The 18874-nt window shown below is 36.8% G+C and overlaps 1 protein-coding gene across 2 annotated transcripts in view; it reads left to right on the forward strand.

The window, feature by feature from the left end:
* SMC4 (structural maintenance of chromosomes 4) overlaps positions 1-18874 on the forward strand; it is a 108574-nt gene that overhangs the window by 2748 nt on the left and 86952 nt on the right. The window contains exons 2-5 of one of the 2 annotated variants that reach the window (XM_073626113.1): positions 750-885; positions 1546-1724; positions 2035-2226; positions 2812-2988. In XM_073626113.1, the coding sequence (XP_073482214.1) occupies positions 756-885; positions 1546-1724; positions 2035-2226; positions 2812-2988 (678 nt within the window). In that variant the 5' untranslated portion in view covers positions 750-755. Of the gene's footprint in view, positions 1-749; positions 886-1217; positions 1239-1545; positions 1725-2034; positions 2227-2811; positions 2989-18874 lie in introns of those variants that run through there. The other variant, XM_073626114.1, reaches the window with a different exon arrangement.

The following is an 18874-nucleotide window of genomic DNA, read 5'->3' on the forward strand; positions in this document are numbered from 1 at the left end:
TAAACGATAGATCACCAGGACACTAATATAATACATTGTAATGGTAATCGGTGTGTTTGGCGGTCTATTGCTATAGATGTAGCTGGTTATTCATAGCACATCGTGATTGGCTGATCGCCTGTACACTGACATTCCTATAATAGGCAGGGTGACACTAATCGGTGGGTTTCGTGGCTAGAGGGATCTTTGGTGGGTTTATTGAATGACAATTCACTAACGTTCTAGTCGATGCTTCATTCACAAAGCTCTCACGAGGGATGTTGGGATGTCACCTGACTGTCACTTTACAGGACATAAGAGGATCCAGGAGGTGAGCCATGGTTGTAGGGCGTGTGATGGCAATCGGGCAGACTTGTCTCTGATGTGGTGAACTGGATAATGGTCTGGTTCTTGTAGGACTCATCCAGTGGAGTGTGAGCCCATCTAGTTGTGTACAATGATGACCTGAATAAGTGAGAACTTTACAGACACATCCTGGGCTGTCGTTATTTGAAGTGTCACAATGTCAGAGCAAAGACATAGGTGTATCAAGTCAAACGTCCCTGTGTTTATTGCTCCGAACACTAAAATCCAACCATTGTGAAGGAGAAACGCCAGAAGATCTTTTATTTCATTGTATGATTTTGTAAAGGAAAGGTGACCTTTTCTGATTGTCTAGGTGTGCACCGATGAGCCTCCCCTCCACCATATACAGGGAGGGTGGGGGGGCTCTCTCTTCTGATGACTTGCCTTGTGTTTTGGCTACACAGATCACTATGCCACCCAAAAAGACAAAAACATCTACAGCTGTGGCCAGAGAAACCACCGAGAAGTCGCTGGATGAGAGGGATGAAGCCCCGACAGCTCCCGAAGAAGTGGCAGCAGATGGTGATGCACCTACACAGGGTATGCATGGCACTGTCACTGCAAACTCCTATAAGGGGGAGGAATCGGCTCTTTGAATGGGACATGGACTAAGTCAGTCGGTGCGATGCAGTTCCCGGTGGTGGGGGGGTGATGGGGCTTTCTGATGCAATGAGGAATGGGGGTGCCATTTCTATGTCTGCCTCCATGATGGACCCCTCTCCTCTGCAACCTTTCGGGAGTTGGCAGTTTTCTGTGCGGGAGGGGGTCGTCTTTGTGTAAAGACCACGGGGACGATGACAGGCGATTAACTCCTTGCTTGCGCAGAGAGCCGGCCGATCGTCAGCGCCTGGCAGGGCGATGTACTGAACTTTGTGCCGATCGCGTTCTTTCAGGTGAGGCTGCCCGATCATACGCACGATGATCCACTAACACTGCTGCATAGTACATGGGGGCCGACCGAGCGAACTTTATCGCGAATGCACGCTGTCAGCTTGTGGTCAGCGAGCAACTGGCTGACTCTGGAAAGGGTGGAAAAAGCCCGATTGCTGCCTTAGTTCTTGAAATAGGGGTGGGGGCTCCGGGGGAGAGGAAGGGCGGTAATCGGGGACCCTGTGTCACTAGAATGGGGGGCCAACCTGTGCTTGATTCATACAGGGGTTCTGCACCATTGCTGTCATACCTCTTTTCTTTTTTTTTTAGAAGCTTCTAATGAGGCGGTTGATAATCGAAGTTTAGAGGAGATCTTGAGTAGCATCCCTCCTCCCCCACCTCCAGCAATGACCAATGAAGCTGGAGCTCCTCGTCTCATGATAACCCATATTGTAAACCAGAACTTCAAATCCTATGCTGGGGAACAAATCCTGGGGCCTTTTCATAAGGTAAGACCTGTCTTCTTATTGTAGTCTACAGTGCTCACCTACATCCTTCCTAATTGCCCATTATTATTACTGTAATGTAACCTACATTTACACACCAATGCTTTCATGATGATGCCAAGATCTTCATGTAATCAAGTTTGTTACAGTCTGCTGTTTTTACACTAGGTGTGTGTGTTTTTTTTTTTTTTGTTTGTTTGTTTGTTTTTTCTTGGCAAAGTGAATTACTAGGTCCTCATAATTATTTTTTTTTTCTGTAATCAAGTGACATTTTTTTGTTTTCATTGTTCCCTTTTTTTTTTTGTTTGATTAGCGTTTCTCATGTATTATTGGACCCAATGGCAGTGGAAAGTCCAACGTTATCGATTCAATGCTTTTTGTTTTTGGCTATCGAGCACAAAAAATAAGATCCAAAAAGCTGTCCGTGTTGATCCACAACTCAGACCAGCATAAAGATGTTCAAAGTTGCACAGTGGAAGTTCACTTTCAGAAAATCATAGATAAGGTAACTAACTCTCATAACATTCTTTTTCCGTTTAACAAAAAAATAAAAAAATTATTCTGAAAGTCCGAACAGGGTGCCAGTTATAAGTTGTATTTCTCTGTTTTTGTGTTTAACACATTCCCATTTTTTTATTTTTTTTTAATACATTTGACTACTATTGCTTATTTGGTGTACTTGCACCTTCTATTTTTGTACAAATCTACTCCTTTAAGTACTCCTACCTCCCATTTTTGTTTGTTTCCTGTTTGCATGCTGATATTCTCCCTATTGTTATCTAAGGCCTGCAAATAAAAGCTGGCGCTCTGTTGAAGAAATCAAATAAAAAGTTGATATTAAAAAAAAATTATTTTATTTTATATATCAACTTTATTTGTATACATTCTATTGATTTTATTACGTTATGTATTTGTCTTAGTTTATTGGGAAAAAAAAAAAAAAAACTTTAATTTCAAATTTAAAACAAAGTAATACAGTACATGTTTTTTCTTTCTTTATTTTTGTTTTCCAAAGTAAATAGTTCTTGGTTTTGTTGAATACACATGACGTAATTACACATTAATAATATATATTTTTACCTTGTAACAGGAAGGTGATGATTTTGAAGTCATTCCTAACAGCAAATTTTATGTAGCCAGAACTGCTTACAAAGATAATTCTTCTGTGTATCACATTAGTGGTAAAAAGAGCTCATTTAAGGACGTGGGTGCGTTACTCAGAAGTCATGGGATCGATTTGGATCATAACAGGTTCCTTATTTTACAGGTAAGGTTACCTTTCTGTGCTTATATTCATAAACTTTGCACTAGTTTTACAGTCTCTGCTACTTTTTACAAAATATAAAAAAAGGGGAATAATTACATATCTTTTTTTTATTTTTAAATATATTTTTATAACCAAATGTGAAGCCCTTAAAAGCTGTAGCAGCACATCATGATTTGCATGGTTTATTAAAGATACTAATCATTTTTTGCTGCTTCAGTATTTTGTGGAATCTGTCTCAATACTGAATACTGTTCTAGTGAAATGACAACCAAGGACAATAGTTTGACCTGCTCTGCTTTAGCAGCACGTAAATATTGGGTGATAATATAGAGAACCCCAATATTATTGTGCTGCTTTAGTGTGGCAGAACATAGCATCATCTCTTTGGATATTTTCATGTGCTACTGGCCCAGAAGGACTTAAATGCTGTTTGTGTATTTTTTATTTATTTATTTATTTATTTTTTTTTTTAATTGTTTTAGATATAAATAGTATATAGTTGAATTTCTTGACGCATGTCTGCATCAAGTTGTGCATTCTTGTAGAAGGTATTTGAGAAGTAAGCTTGTTTACTACTTTTAAGTGTGTGTTTGTGGACTGGTTTGAGCTGTAATACAGCCATTTATATATTGCTGTAAAGAGATAGAAGCAATGATGGGCAATTCATGAGTTTTCACTTTAATTATGGGAAGTGTCTTTTGCTTTTCCAAAATCGTTTGCTGTTGTAGCCTTCCAGTGCAGAATAGTGTGCTGTTAAAAGGGCGACATTGTTCTGCCAAGAAATACTGCCTACAGTGAAGTTTTGGGTCTTGCTTATTAACTCTTTGTATGCCAGGCCATCTATGATAGTTCAGTGTGTTGTAGTACTTTTGTATTGAGAGGACTACCTCTTTATGTCTTGTATATGGATTTTTGCCACACCTCTGACTCAGTGGATGCTTTACAAATTCTACAGTTATATGTGGGTGTGTTTAGTTAGGCAATATTGTGATAAGTAGTATGTTGAGCAGTAATCTCATGCATGTGTGTAATTTCTTTCATATTGCATTAATGGTACTAACCTTTTTATGGCATGCAGTATGTCTTGCATCAGTTGCCATATAAATGTCTTCAAAAACGGCTTTCTTGCATCATAGTTTTTGTTTGAAGGATACTCTATCCTCATGAAGGCCATGTGCTTCCTTTTATGGAGTTTAATAAATATGTATAATTGTATACTGCGTGTACCTTTTTAAATAAAGCAGCTCACCGTTCTGATTTTAGGCCTCAAAAAATAAATTCTGCACATTTATCTGGGCCAGATGGACCAAGCTTGTGTATACTAGTAAAAAGTTTGTCTAGTGTAGAAGAGATACAATTAAACAAATTTTTTAAGTATGGTGTTCTCATGGTAAATTGACATTTAAAAAATTGATGTGGCCACTTGAAAGACCATTTTATCTATGGACTAAAGGGGGGAAAAAAAACTTAATTGCTACAATTGTAGATTCCTGTTTTGGTAAGTTTGTAGCAATTTGAAAAAATTGTATTGATACAAGAACTTTTTTTTGACGGTGACAGATTTTCCTTTTATTTATTTTATTGCTGGTATACTGTCCTGGTTGCTGGAAATCATTTGTCTGCTCTCTGGAAAGTTCTTTTTTTTCTGGATCTTTAGAGAGATACTTAATAAAAAAAAAAAAAAAAATGTTTCTCTATTTTTCAGTTTTTATTTTGTGTGTTTTTTTTTTTTTTTGTGAAATACTCTATAAGCAAGCTTATTGTATTGATGAAACATGGTGTTCAAGTAATTGTGAAGTACACCTTAGCTGAAGTTTACAGAATGTACAGGGTGAAATGCATGTAGACTTTCTGGCTAGTGTTCTGCTTTTTAACAGACCATGACACTGATAATCTTATTGCAGTTTAATTGTGGATTTTAAGTCGTTTTTAGTTTAACTTGCGTAGTAAGCCAATCTTGCTAAAACGTATTCTGTGGGATTACACCAAAATACACTTCCTTGCAGTTTATTTTTCTTCCTCTGTGCCCCTTATCCTTTATTGTGACAATAAATTGTGACTGTCCAGGAATACTATTATGCGATACTATAGTTTCGCATTTTTATAACTTGTTTATTTTATACATGTATCTGTTAACTAGATGGTCTCAACTAACATGATTCCTTTGGTGCATGTTACTATAGTGCGAAATGTCATTGTAATGTCTAGTTATCTGCCTATAGATCGCAAGACATTAATTCCTGTTAAGGTTTTTTTTTTTTGTTTTTTGTCCTTTTTAATACAAAATTAATATAAACTTGAAGCCCCTGCAACTGCACAGGTTTCATTATTTTTAGAGTAAACAAAAGGAATATTTGGATATGGCACAGATCCAGTTTTTGATTCCTGGACCTAGTTTACCTGTTCTTTACTGTACACAAGCAGTTAATTTCTGAACAATGGCAGTTTATCAGTGCAAATACTTTAAGGCTATTGATGAGTTGTAATGTGTTTTAAGTATCGTTTTGGAATTGTTTTATTTTTTAGTAGCCTTCTAGTTTTGGTTTGAACAACCAGATATTAGTGGTGCATTCCTAAATGGCAGTTGTAGATTTTGCTTTTTCACTCTGGCTTATTGAAAGCGTTTTGTTGTACTGTACTTTTATCATTTTAAAAATAATGTAAATTAGTATTAGATGAAAGACATAATTGTGCATTTATTTATACACACTGTGTGTGTTTATTTAGAATTCTCACATCGGCAGCTTGCCATTGGCTGTTATTGTAACACCACCATTCCAAACTCCACCCCTGACCGACACACTCCTCAAGCCTTTTTTGCATGTTTGCGTCATTGATTGCATCTCCCCTCCTTTTCTTGGTGCTTTCTAGCTTGGTTCATCAGCCAACGCCCAGCTACCCAATATGGCCTCTGTCCAGCCACCCTTCTAATGATGTTTTTATCAGCACTCTGGCCAGTACATGCTAGCTGAATTTGACCCCATTACTTATGCATATGTGCGGTGTTAATTACACAGGGGTCAATCTATTCTGGCTTTAGGTCTTTGTACGAGTGTAACTTTCACAGTTTCTTTAATCTGCAATAAATTTTCAACGTGTTTTGTATTCAACTGCGTCGTCATATTTGTTAAGATGTGCTTAATTCATTATGTTCATTGTACATGCATTACTATTAAAAAGGAAAAAAAAGAAAAATACTGTAATGCTTGCAGACTGTAAGCCCATGAGGGCACCCTCCCATAAAATGGCTTGATTGCTTGTTTGTCTTACCAGGATGGTGAGTTAGGCTTTTTGTAGGCTACCACTTTAACTCTATATATTACTGGCTGGGACCAAGATTTCCAAGTCCCTTAGATTGTTAGAGTGCATCGTTTAAGAAATCAACATTGCCTTTTTATACTGTATTAAATGTCAGTATTTTGCCTTCCCTCTAGTTCAATATAAGATTTGGTTAAATGATACTGAGAAACTTGTTTAGAGAATTGTGTTCTTCAACAAAAAATGAAGCCAGTAAAGCCTTGTTATATTGTACATCTTCAAATTTAAATTCTTAAGTCCATGTTCTCTTTAAACAAGTCCTTTTCATTAAGTAAATATTATCGTTTTCTTCAGCTGAAATTGTGAAAATACATAACTGAAGTGTTTTGCGGTGTTTACATCTTCATTTGTGGTAATGCTTTAATGAAAGTTGCACATCTCTCACAGATGAATGAGGTTAACCTAAGGGATTCAGGAAGTGGCTTGAGTGTTTAGCTAAGCTGCCCTTGCCTTTACCTTCAATTTTCCATTCACTTCTGTCCCTTCATTTCCCCTTTTTTTTTTTTTTTTTTAATTTTTTTTTTTTTTTTGTCCTTGATCGCAGCATTTCATATGAAAATGTATTTACTATTGTGATTTTGTATTAACTCTTTAGAGGTTAAGAGGATGGACAAGAGCTGAAATACTGCTTGTTTAATTTTTATTTGCTCACCCCCCCCCCCAAAAAAAAAATGAAAATAAATGTGTGTGTGTGTATATATATGTATGTGTGTGTGTGTATGTATATATATATATATATATATATATATATATATATATATATATATATATATATATATATATATATATATATATATATATATTTTACTTTTTTTGGGGGGGAGGGGGTCCAAATTTTAGAAAAAATGTTCATTTTGTCAATCTATAAAACACTCTGTATTGATTTTGAGGAGTCTATTTCAGTTTTGAAAAGAAGGCAGTGGTTGGAATCACTTACTGGTTTTAGATTGAGTCAGGGACTCTGATAGTTGGATCACTACACCTTTTTAATTCTAAGTTCTTGCCACCTGTTTAATATTTTATATATATATATATATATATATATATATAATATATTTTCTCTCTTTCATAAATTTTACAAAGGATGATGCATTAACGTTAATTAATGAATCAGCAGTTCTTTATTGGGAAGTACTTTTAAGTCTGCATGGGATTTTCATAAACTTTGGTAGTCCAGGGTGTGCCTTTTTGCTAAATGCATTACTTTAGTAGGTTGAATTGAAGCAATTGTGTGTTTGTTAGGGTTGAGACTGTATTTTTTTATTATTATTAATTATTTTAGCAAATGTTTTATCAAAAGTTGATAAGATCTTAAAGATGGCCTTACACAAAGCAATTTGATTCACATGTGAGCGGTTGCAACAAATAATTGATCATAAGTGTAAAATATGTAATGCAACCCATACTGTATCTATTAAAAATACGATCTATCCGAAACCATCTTTTGAAAAAGGGACCTAGATATGTCACACAATTGGTTGCTGATGCACATGGATTTTTGATCAATCGGAAGCGATTGATAAATGCCCATTGACTTGTCAGCACTAAATCTATCCCAAGTTCACTAAATCAAATGTAGGGTTTGTGGTTTACGATTCTTATTCAATTCCAACATTTTAGTACCATCCACGTGATCTATTCATATTGAATTATATCAATATGTGTGTGTGTGGCCACCTTTTTGGCTTATAACTGCTTTGTTTGCTAAATAATTGTTTGTACTGATAAAATTCCTCATACCATTGAGGATTATTTTGACGTAACATTTCCTTTTGTTTCTATCATAAGCGATTTGTTAACATTGAAACTAAGTTTGCCAAATCTTCCCAAAACTGGACAATTTTTGGCTTCATTAGCTAATTGGATTCTGCAGTTGGCGAATGTATTTACCTCGCTCTATATCATCTGACGGCATCAAGCCTTTACATTTTTTCTCTTACTATTGCTTACACTTTCCCTTTTTTATAGATTTTTTTATGTAACCTGCCCCTGAGATGTTTTCAGGTTGTATCATCTTCACCTTCCTTTCTGAGACCAACAATCCCCCTCCCCCCCAAGCATTACTGTACATATAGTGCATTTTTGCTACATTTGGATAGTGTATGGCATGAAATGATTGCAAAAAATAAAAAAAAAAAAGACACAAACTGAACCTAAAGAACTGCCCAATTTTTGATGAACGCTATGGTTCCGTGTTGATATTCTATTATACAGCTGGCCCTGCAATAACCATTTGCCGACCACCCTATAGTAGTCTTACTGCCACAGGGCAGCAGCTGTGTGCAGGATCATGTGTGTGTATGTATGTGATTCTACATTTTTGTCTGGTTCGGGGTGTGCATTGCTTCTGCTGTGATTATTCACGACGGGTGATGGGCACGCTATGTCCTCCGACACCTGTTGATCGCCAGTAAACAACACAGAACACTCACCTGCCTTTGTACACAAGGCAAATCGCCAGTCTGACGGGGAAGGAATGGGTTCTGTGTTCCTGCAAAGCAGGGTCTAGAAATCCATATCTTCCCCTAGTAAAAGCAGCACATACAGTACACATAAGCACTGGCTAGGCACATAGTTAATCATTTGATCGCCCTAGATATGTAACCCCTTTTCTTGCCAGTGTCATTATTACAGTTAGTGCATATTTTTAGCACTGATCACTGTATTATTGTCACTGGTTCCCACAAAGTGTCAGTGTCAGATTGTCCACCACAATATCGCAGTCCCACTATAAGTTGCTGATCACCATTACTGGATGGTGCTAGATGCTATAACTTTCGCTTAAACCCATCAATATACGCCTATTGGGGTGTTTTTTGGCTTTTTTTTTTTTTTTCCAAATTTGTCTTGTTTATAGCGTAAAAAAATAAACGCAGTGATCAAATACCACCAAAAGAAACCCACTATTTGTGGGACATAAAAAGGACATAAATTGTATTTGGGGGTACTTCGTTGCATGACCGCGCAATTGTCAAAGTAGCGCAGTACCATATCGCAAAAAGTGGTCTGGTCATGAAGATGGGCAAATATTCCATAGGTCAAGTGGTTTAACCACTTGCCGACCAGCCGCTGTCATTATACTGCGGCAGGTCGGCACAATCCCATGAGCTGTCGTAGCTATATGTTGGCTCCTTTAAGCGGGATAGCAGGCGCGCACTGCACTGCGGGGGTGCCAATGGTCGCGGGCACGAGAGGCAGAATAAGGACGTGTGTGTGTGTAAACACACAAATCCCTATTCTGTGAGGAGAGACAGATCGTGAGTTCCTAATGGCTAAGAACCATGATCTGTCATCCTCTAATCAGTCCCCTTCCCTTACAGTTAGAACACAGTTAACCCCTTAATCACCCCCTAGTGTTAACCCCTTCCCTGCCAGTGACATTTATACCGTAATCTGTACATTTTTATAGCACTGATCGCTATATAATTGTCAATCGTCCCAAAGATGTGTCTGCCATAATGTCGCAGTCCCGATTAAAAATCGCAGATCGCTGCCATTACTAGTAACAAAAAAAATAAATAAAAATGCTATAAATCTATCCCCTATTTTGTAGACCCTATAACTTTTGCGCAAAACCAATCAATATACGCTTATTGCGATTTTTTTTTTTTTTTTTTTTTTTTTTTTTTTTTTTTTAAAAGAAAACATATTGACCTAAACTGAGAAAAAATTGGCTTTAAAAAAAAAAAGGGATATTTATTATAGCAAAAAGCACAAAATATTGTGTGTGATTTTTTTGTTTTGTTTTGTTTTGTTCAAAATTGTTGCGCCTTTTTTTTTTTTTTTTTGCGCAAAAAATTTGTGGGGAAAAAAAGGACGTCCGTTTTGTTTGGGTGCAGCGCTGCACAACCATGCAATTGTCAGTTAACCACTTCCTGCCCAAGGTACGTCCTTGACTTTGCGGGGGTATATCTGAATGATGCCTGCAGCTACAGGCATCATTCAGATATCGGCTTTTTCAGCCGGCGATTCCCTACACCATAAGGATGATCATAGTGGCTGTTCAACCGCTTGATCGGTCTTAAGGGCATCGGGAGGGGACGCCGCCCTCCGGTGCTTCTACCGACTCACCGATTTCGACGGTGAGTCGGAGAACGGATCCGCCGACCCCGGATGGTGATCCTAGAGATTTCCGGCGGCTCGTGACGTCACGCCTGGCCTCTACATTCAAACAAATGGCGCCGCCTTGGCTGGGAAGCTGAGATCGTTTTTTTATTTTTTTATTTCATGCTTCCCAGCCTAGAGGTGAGATGTGGGGTCTTATTGACAGATCATGCCATATTCCTATTACAAGGGATGTTTACATTCCTTGTAATAGGAAAAAAAGTGAACAAAATGAAACAAAATTTTTTTTTTTTAAGGGTCAAACAAGAAGAAACAAATTTAAAGCGCCCCTGTCCCTGTGTGCTCGCATGCAGAACCGAACGCATACGTAAGTCCCACCCACATATGAAACCGGTGTTCAAACCACATGTGAGATATTGGCGCAAACATTAGAGCAAGTAAAATAATTCTAGCCCTGGACCTCCTCTGTAACTCAAAACATGTAACCAGTAAAAAAATTTAATGCACCGCCTATGGGGATTTTTAAGTACCGAAGTTTGGCGCCATTCCACGAGCGTGTGCAATTTTGAAGCATGACATGTTAGGTATTTATTTACTCGGTATAACTTCATCTTTCACATTTATGCAAAAAAAAATTGGGCTAATTTTAATGTGTTTTTTTAAAGCATGAAACTGTTTTTTTTCCAAAAAAAAGTGTTTGAAAAATTGCTGTGCAAATACCATGCGAGATAAAAAGTTGCAACAACCACTATTGTATTCTCTAGGGTCTTTGCTAAAAAAAACACATATAATGTTTGGGGTTCTATGTAATTTTCCAGCAAAAAAATGATGAATTTTACATGTAGGAGAGAAATGTCAGAACTGGCCTGGATGGGAAGTGGTTAAAGTGACGCAGTGCCGTATCGCAAAAAATGGCCTGGTCATTCAGCAGCTAAATCTTCCAGGGCTGAAGTGGTTAAATTGCCTGTTTTTAAAGCAGATGTGCAAGTCTGGTTTAAAAAACAAAAATTACCTTTTTGGTGTAGATCCTTATATTATGGATCCCTAATCGTGTAGATTGTGTTCTGGTTTCCAAAGTTTGGAGTGCAGTGTATGAAAATTGTTCAATTAGGCTTCATCCACTCTGGCAGAAAAAAAACTCTGTGCTTAGATGTGTACACATCTAATTGTAGCACTATAGTAATTGAGTGTATACACGCAGCTACGTCTACATATGGAAATGTGCACTGCGTTAAGTCGTGCGCAAAAAAGTGGGATTTTTCCATGCGCACAGCTGCAACTTTTACTCGTACACATATAAACACAAGTATTTTGGGCACATATTTTTACACAGGATCTTTAATGTAGAAAATACACGTCTAAACAAAAGCGGTTAGTGTTTTTTGTGTTGTTTTTTTTTTTTGGGGGGGGGGGGGTGTTTGCACTTGTGAATGAGCCCTTTTATTTATAATTGAACTTTATTAGCCTGTATCTTTTTTGTTTTTTTTTCCTTCTCTTAAAATTCCTAGCCATGGAAGCAGGTTCTCAAGAAGATATGTCTTGCCATTTTACTCAGGTGCTCAATTTTGAAATATGTTCATTCCTACTTTTTGTTTGGTGTTTTTTTTTTAATGCCAGAAATCTAACTTGCAGTCCAACTTTGGTGGTGCAGTTTTTAAAAAGAACTGAAAATAAACACAGCTTATAAAGCAAAAACTTGATCACTGTATACATTTTTATATTCGATTGATATCGCTTTGAAATAATTTCATGCCTACATTATATCTTGAGTTGCTAAGTGACAGCTGAGCTTGCTTTACCAACCTTTTCCACAGACTCACCTGTCAGGATAGTAGGGTAGCAGTGCTGGTGGAAAAAAGAAATGGCATAAACCTTTTCAGTATAATACCTCAAAAATATACTCAAACCATTATCATTGGTATAATCCAAAGATCTGCCTTTTTATACTTCACAAACACTGTTTAGTGCCTAGTGAGTATAAAACACCAATTTTATATTTGAATATCTTTTACAAAGTAACCGCATAACAAAATATTGCAAATAGATGTTTTTTTTTTTTTATTATTATTTTTCTTGATGCCACTTGTACATGGCACACAGACCAAAAACTGGCTGCCCAGGAATGCAGGTGCCTCAAATGAATATATTTGAAACCTGTTGTAGAGACTTTGTGGAATAGAGAGACCATTTTATTTCTGTCTGTCGCTAATTTGTTTGAGAAACTTCCCCCTGTGTTACATTTTTACTTTTTTTTTTTTTTTAGAATTTCATATGTATGTGTGTATGTATATATGTGTGTGTGTGTGTATATGTGTGTGTATATATATATATATATATATATATATATATATATATATATATATATATATATATATATTTTAAATTACAGTGGCTATAAAAAGTCTACACCCCTGTTAACATATCAGGCTTCTGTGATATAAACAAAGAGACACAGGCAACTCATTTCAGAACTTTTTCCACCTTTTTTAATGTGACCTATAAACTGCACAACTCAATTGAACAACAAACTGAAATCCTTTTAGGTGGAGGGAAGTAAAAAAATAAATATATATATATATATATATATATATATATATATATATATATATATATATATATATATATATATATAATTTATTAGTTGCATAAGTGTGCACACACTTAAACTAATACTTTGTAGCACCTTTTTTGATTTTATTACAGCACTGTCTTTTTGGGTATGAGTCGATCAGCATGGCACATCATGACTTTACAATATTTGCCCACTCTGCAAAAACACTCAATCTGTCAGATTGCAAGGGCAAATCCTGTGCATATCCCTTTTCAGATCACACCACAGATTTTCAATCGGATTCAGGTCTGGGCTCTGGCTGGCCTATTCCAAAACAACGTTCTTCTTCTGGTGAAGCCATTCCTTTGTTGATTTGGATGTATGCTTTGGGTCGTTGTCATGCTGAAAGATGAAGTTTCTCTTCATGTTTAGCTTTCTAGCAGAAGCCTGAAGGTTTTGTGCCAGTACTGACTGGTATTTGGAACTGTTCATAATCATGCCTCTACCTTGACTAAGATCCCAGATGAAGAAAAACAGCCCCAACGCATGATGCTGCCACCACCATGCTTCACTGTGGGTATGGTGTTCTTTTGGTGATGTGCAGTGTGGTTTTTGCGCCAAACTTGTTTTTTGGAATTATGGCCAAAAAGTTCAACCTTGCTCAGACCAGATCATATTTTCCCACATGCTTCTGGGAGACTTCCGATGTGTTTTTGCAAAATTTAGCCAGGCTTGGATGTTTTTCTTCATAAGAAAAGGCTTACGTCTTGTCACTTTACCCCATAGCCCAGACGTAAAGAATTTGGAAGATTGATGTCATATGTAACACACAGCCAGTACTTGCCAGATATTCCTGCAGCTCCTTTAATGTTGCTGTAGGCCTCTTGGCAGCCTCCCTGACCAGGTTTCTTCTTGTCTTTTCATCTTTACATCAATTTTCGAGGGACGTCCAGTTATTGGTAATGTCACTGTTGTGCCATATTTTCTCCACTTGATGACGACTCCTTACTGTGTTCCATGGTATATCTAATGCCTTGGAAATTCTTTTGTTACCCTTCTCCTGATTTGATACCGTTTAACAATAAGCTGGCCTTTATTTGGGGTTAATCAGGGGCACTTTAAATGATGGCAGGTGTGTACGGACTCCTATTTTAAAGCGGACCTTCAGTCATTTTTTCAACTTTCCATCCTTTTAAATCTTTTGCTAGTGTTGTTTTAACTTTGGATAGTAAAACTTTTTTTTTTTTCCCTGCCAGTTAATAACTTTTAGACAGCCCACTTCCTGTTTCTAGTCTGGTAAAAAGCCTAGGCTTATGACCTCATGCACAGCTTTCTCAAACTCTCGTGAGTTTGCCGGGAAGGGAGCAGGGATGATTTATAAGAGGGCCAATGAGGGCTGCAGAGCTGGAGGTGTGCCTCCTGTGTGTCTGTATAAATCCAGCAAGTGAACAGGCAGCAGCTTCACCTGCCCACAGTTAAAATGGTTGCAGACACTCAGCGGAGGAAGATTTGTGCAGCATATCTGGCAAGTACAGAATCGCAGTATATCAAATAATATGCAAAGTGGTTGGAGGGAAGCTTCAGAATGGTAAAGATGTTTTTATTACAAATTATGTGAGCAGACTGCAGTTCCTTGGTAACATAAGTTTGAATGTAATTGCTTAACGAGGAGCTCCACCTATCTTCTCCCTAGTTACACCTGATGATGAAGGTGAAGTTTCTGCACATAAAAAAAAAAAAAAAAGTGCTGAAACTTTTTGGAGGCCCCTCAAATTTTTCTTTTCTGCAGATTTCATTGAAACTAGTACCTTTTTTTTTTTTTTTTTTTTGTTTTGTTTTTTTTTTAATTTAATATTATACATGGAGATCAAATCCGTTTGCTAAAGATCAGAACCCTCTGTCATGATGGATACCATAAGGTAGAGGTTACATTTTTGGCAACTGCTGATCTGGAGAGCAGTGTCTTGGTCACCTGAAAAAATATGCTGGAAATCTGTAGGTAGGGTTGCACCGATACTAGTATTGGTATCATTGCCGATACCGAGTATTTGCACAAGTATCGGTACTCGTGCAAATGCACCGATACTTTTAGGCTCTGCTCTTTGAGCTGTCAGTGGGTCTCCCCAGTGTTAAAGAAGTCCGGTAATTGGAGCTGTCAAAAAATAAAAAAGCAGCCCGCAATGTTTAACAATATTGCTCAGCCCTGAAACACTAAAATAAAAAGAAACATTGTTTCTTTTTGTATATTTCTGTCTCTTCATCTGCAGATCAAAGAGATGAACAAATGTTCCTCTGTTTAACCCCTTAATAACCCTTAATTTACTCTAATCAGCCTTAATTAACTTCCTATTCTCCTCTATTTGATTATTTTCCTGCTTTTTTTTTCTTTTGTTCACTATCTATTTTATAAACAATTAAAACTTTTTTTTTTTTGCTTGCTTTGTTAGTGAATAATTTTACACTTGTATATTGCCATATATTTACACATTTCACATTGAAAAAGTGCTAAATTAAAAAAAAAAATAATTTATTTCATTTGTAAATAACTTTTCAAATCTTTGTACCATTGCTGACAGCTGAAGTTAACATAAAACAGTTGCGGTAGGTATCAGTAACTCATTGTAGTAAAAAAAAAAAAAAATGGTATTGGTGCATCTTAGGTTGGTATCTGTTATCTAAAGTTTTTTTTTTTTTTTTTTTTAATAAATATTGTATATGCAGTCGTTTTAAATAACATTGGGCAAATATCTGTCTAGTCTGAGAGGCACAGCCAGTCTTGTGCCTTTTGCGGTATACTGTCATTAGGGCTGCAACTAACGATTATTTTCATAATCGATTAAATGGCTGATTTATTGTTTCGATTTAATCGGTTAATAACCTTAAAAAAATTGTGGTGTATAATTTAATTTAGTTAATATGTAAAGTTTAAAAAAAAAAAAAAAGGCAATTTATACTTACTCTTTTATGCAGTGGTGAATATAAATAACCAACTATATGGTTAGGGAGCAAAATATCTAATCCACTCTGAGAATAACTGACAGAAGAGATGTACTGTATATACTATTAGAGGGTGAATCTGGTAAATATCATAAGACACAGAGATCAAATTTTTTTTTATTTAAAAAACAATATCTTCCTTCAAAAAAAAAATGTAATTTTAAGAATGTTCGTTCAATTATCTAATCGTTAGTGGGGTCAAAACGACGTTCGTTTTCAGCCACAGTGATGGGAAAATTTGGAAAAAGAAAACTTCGTGGTCAAAGGAATTTTCAGACAGTGTATGTGGTTTTCATTCAGTAATTACATTAATCTTAAAAACAAGTGATTTTTAGTCTGAATATTTTCGTCTGAAAATTGATCCGTGTGGCCGGTATGAGGCTCTGTACACACCTATGCAGTTTGCTTTTGATCTGTTTCTGCTGTGCTTTTTGCTGTGCGCTTTGATTTTTGCGCACGTGATTTTGCTTTTTTTTTTTTTTTTTTTTTTTTTTTTTTCAATTTGTTGGGCAGATTAAAAAACACAAATTGCTGCAAAAACGCATTACATACGTTTCTGCAGCTTCTCCATTGAACCAAAACACCGTTTTACCTTAAAAAAAAAAAAAAAAAGTCCCTGACCTTTTCTAAATATGTAGCGGCTGAAAAAAATCATAGATGTGAACGTGTCCCATAGGAAACCATCTAAATGAACTGTAGTGCATTTTCTGCAAAAGGCACCAAAAAACACATAGATGTGAACCAGGTCTAAGACTTATAGTAACATAATGGGGTTAAAAAAACTAAAATTAGCCCTTTTTATAGTACAAAAAAAGCAGATCACTACTGTAAGGGGTTAATTCCCCCCCCCCCCCCCCCCCCCCCCATTATGCTACTGGCCGATTAATCGATTGGTTGTTTCAGCCCTGTCATTGCCACACTGGCAACAAAAAAACTTAGACAGCACAGCATAACCCTGCCCACAAGCAGCATACAACCAATCATTTTGTCCTCAGAGTAAGCAAGTTTTCTTCACTTCTGCAGTTCTCTGTTTGAGAGATGTTTCTACTTATCAACGGCTGCTGGTAGATTCATGCCAAATAACAATATCATGCAAGTCTCTCCAGTCAGCCAACCAGAGCAGGTTTTTCAGAGTTAATACTGGTGACCTCCCTGTGATAGCCATGCATTTCTGGAAATTTCACCAGTCATCTACAGCTACTGGTACACATAGGACTCCCCTACTCGGGTCATGTCTAGGGAGTTCCTATGGCGTTAATGGTCCAGAGCTGAAGCTGTTTTTCTGCCCCTGTTTTTGCAACTCACCATTGGCTACCTAACATGCTTATGCTGGGTTGAGGTTTCTTCTTATTCTGAGGCTATGTATGTGGTATTTGCTCCAGAAGCAGCTGTACCTGGCTGGCTATTCTGTAGGGAGCTAAAATGTTTTCCTTTTTAATTTTTGAGCTTTGATGCAGTGCTAAAAACTAGAAGGGAGCACATTCAATGCAAAAAATACACATTTTTACATGTAAACAATGTACCAGAAAAGGCTGGTCTTCCAGTGGATAAGCCACCCCTGGCTGATTTACAACAGCTGCTGTAGATTGTGTGTATTTGTTCCTAAGCATTACCACCTATCCTTACGCAGATGTTGACTCTTGTGTTTTCATAACAGTGCTCCCCCCCCCCCCCCCCGTCATTTCTAAATTGATCAGTGGTTTCCTTTCCAGTGTTTTCTGTGTGGGCATATGGGCAGTTGAGGGATTCAATTCTGAGTTGTAACCCCTAGCTTTGATTTTGTTTGGTTTTCATTTCTATCTCTGTCAAACAGAAATGGGGTCGCTGTATGTATGCAAGCGAACCACAGGACTTTGTTCCACTTGGCTTTCTGTTCAATGTGGTTTATTATGGTCTGCTCCATCTGTGTGCTCCAGCACACCTGTCACCAACTTCTAGGGTATGGTGTTTTTTTTTTTTTTTTTTTTTTTTTTAAATAATTCCTTCTCTGCTAAATCTAACGCAGACACTCTGGTCTTCTTTTGTTTGATAAAGATCGGTCTGCTAATCCAATATTAGATATGGCGTCTATACCCTCCCTACACAAAATCTTTCAGACCAATTTTGGTCTGGTGGCCCAACCCAGATTTTTTTGCTTTATTGCTGTGGTCAACTCTACCCGTGGAATTGAAGGCTCTTGCTATGCTTTCTGTCATTGCCCTTCTTTGTTTTGTCCTTGAGCATGTCACAAAGTCTTTCCTTTTTTTTAATGTTACTTCCTTACAAAATTTGGAGACATGACATCCAGCTTATGCAAGCTGCTCAAATTGCCTTTTAGGGGATCCCTCCACTGTTGACCCCTAAGTTATACTACACATGGGCACAAGGATGTAAACTTTTATATCAGCTCTGTCAATCTGCTAAAATCTTCCCAGTTTTTGCTGTCCAGTAGTTCTCCTGTCGGTACAAGTGTGTGTGTGTGTGTGTGTGTGTGTGTGTGTGTGTGTGTATATATATGTATATATATGTATATATATGTATATATATATATATATATATATATATATATATATATATATATATATATATATATATATATATATATATATATATATATATATATATATATATATATATATATATATATATATATATATATATATATATATATAGTATATATAATTTTTTTTTTTTTTAATTCTATATGCTGTTTATCTAGAACACTACTGGCAGTAAGATAAATATAAAAAAAAAAAAGTACCCTTTTCCTCTGCGGAAGAAGCTTGAAGTACTGACTGTACAGCCTTCACATTCTCTCTGGTGAGGCCATAGACCAGCCTTCCTGTACAAATGGTGCATACCCCCTTTCCAGAGTGGGGGAACATACTTTTGCAGTTGCTTTATACAACTTGCATTTTGGGTGCATGGGTTCAGGAAATGGTATCTGCAAGCTACAAACTGGGGATGGCTCATTTC

The sequence above is a fragment of the Aquarana catesbeiana genome, linkage group LG04 (genome assembly GCF_042186555.1).
Source record: "Aquarana catesbeiana isolate 2022-GZ linkage group LG04, ASM4218655v1, whole genome shotgun sequence".
Lineage (NCBI taxonomy): Eukaryota > Metazoa > Chordata > Amphibia > Anura > Ranidae > Aquarana > Aquarana catesbeiana.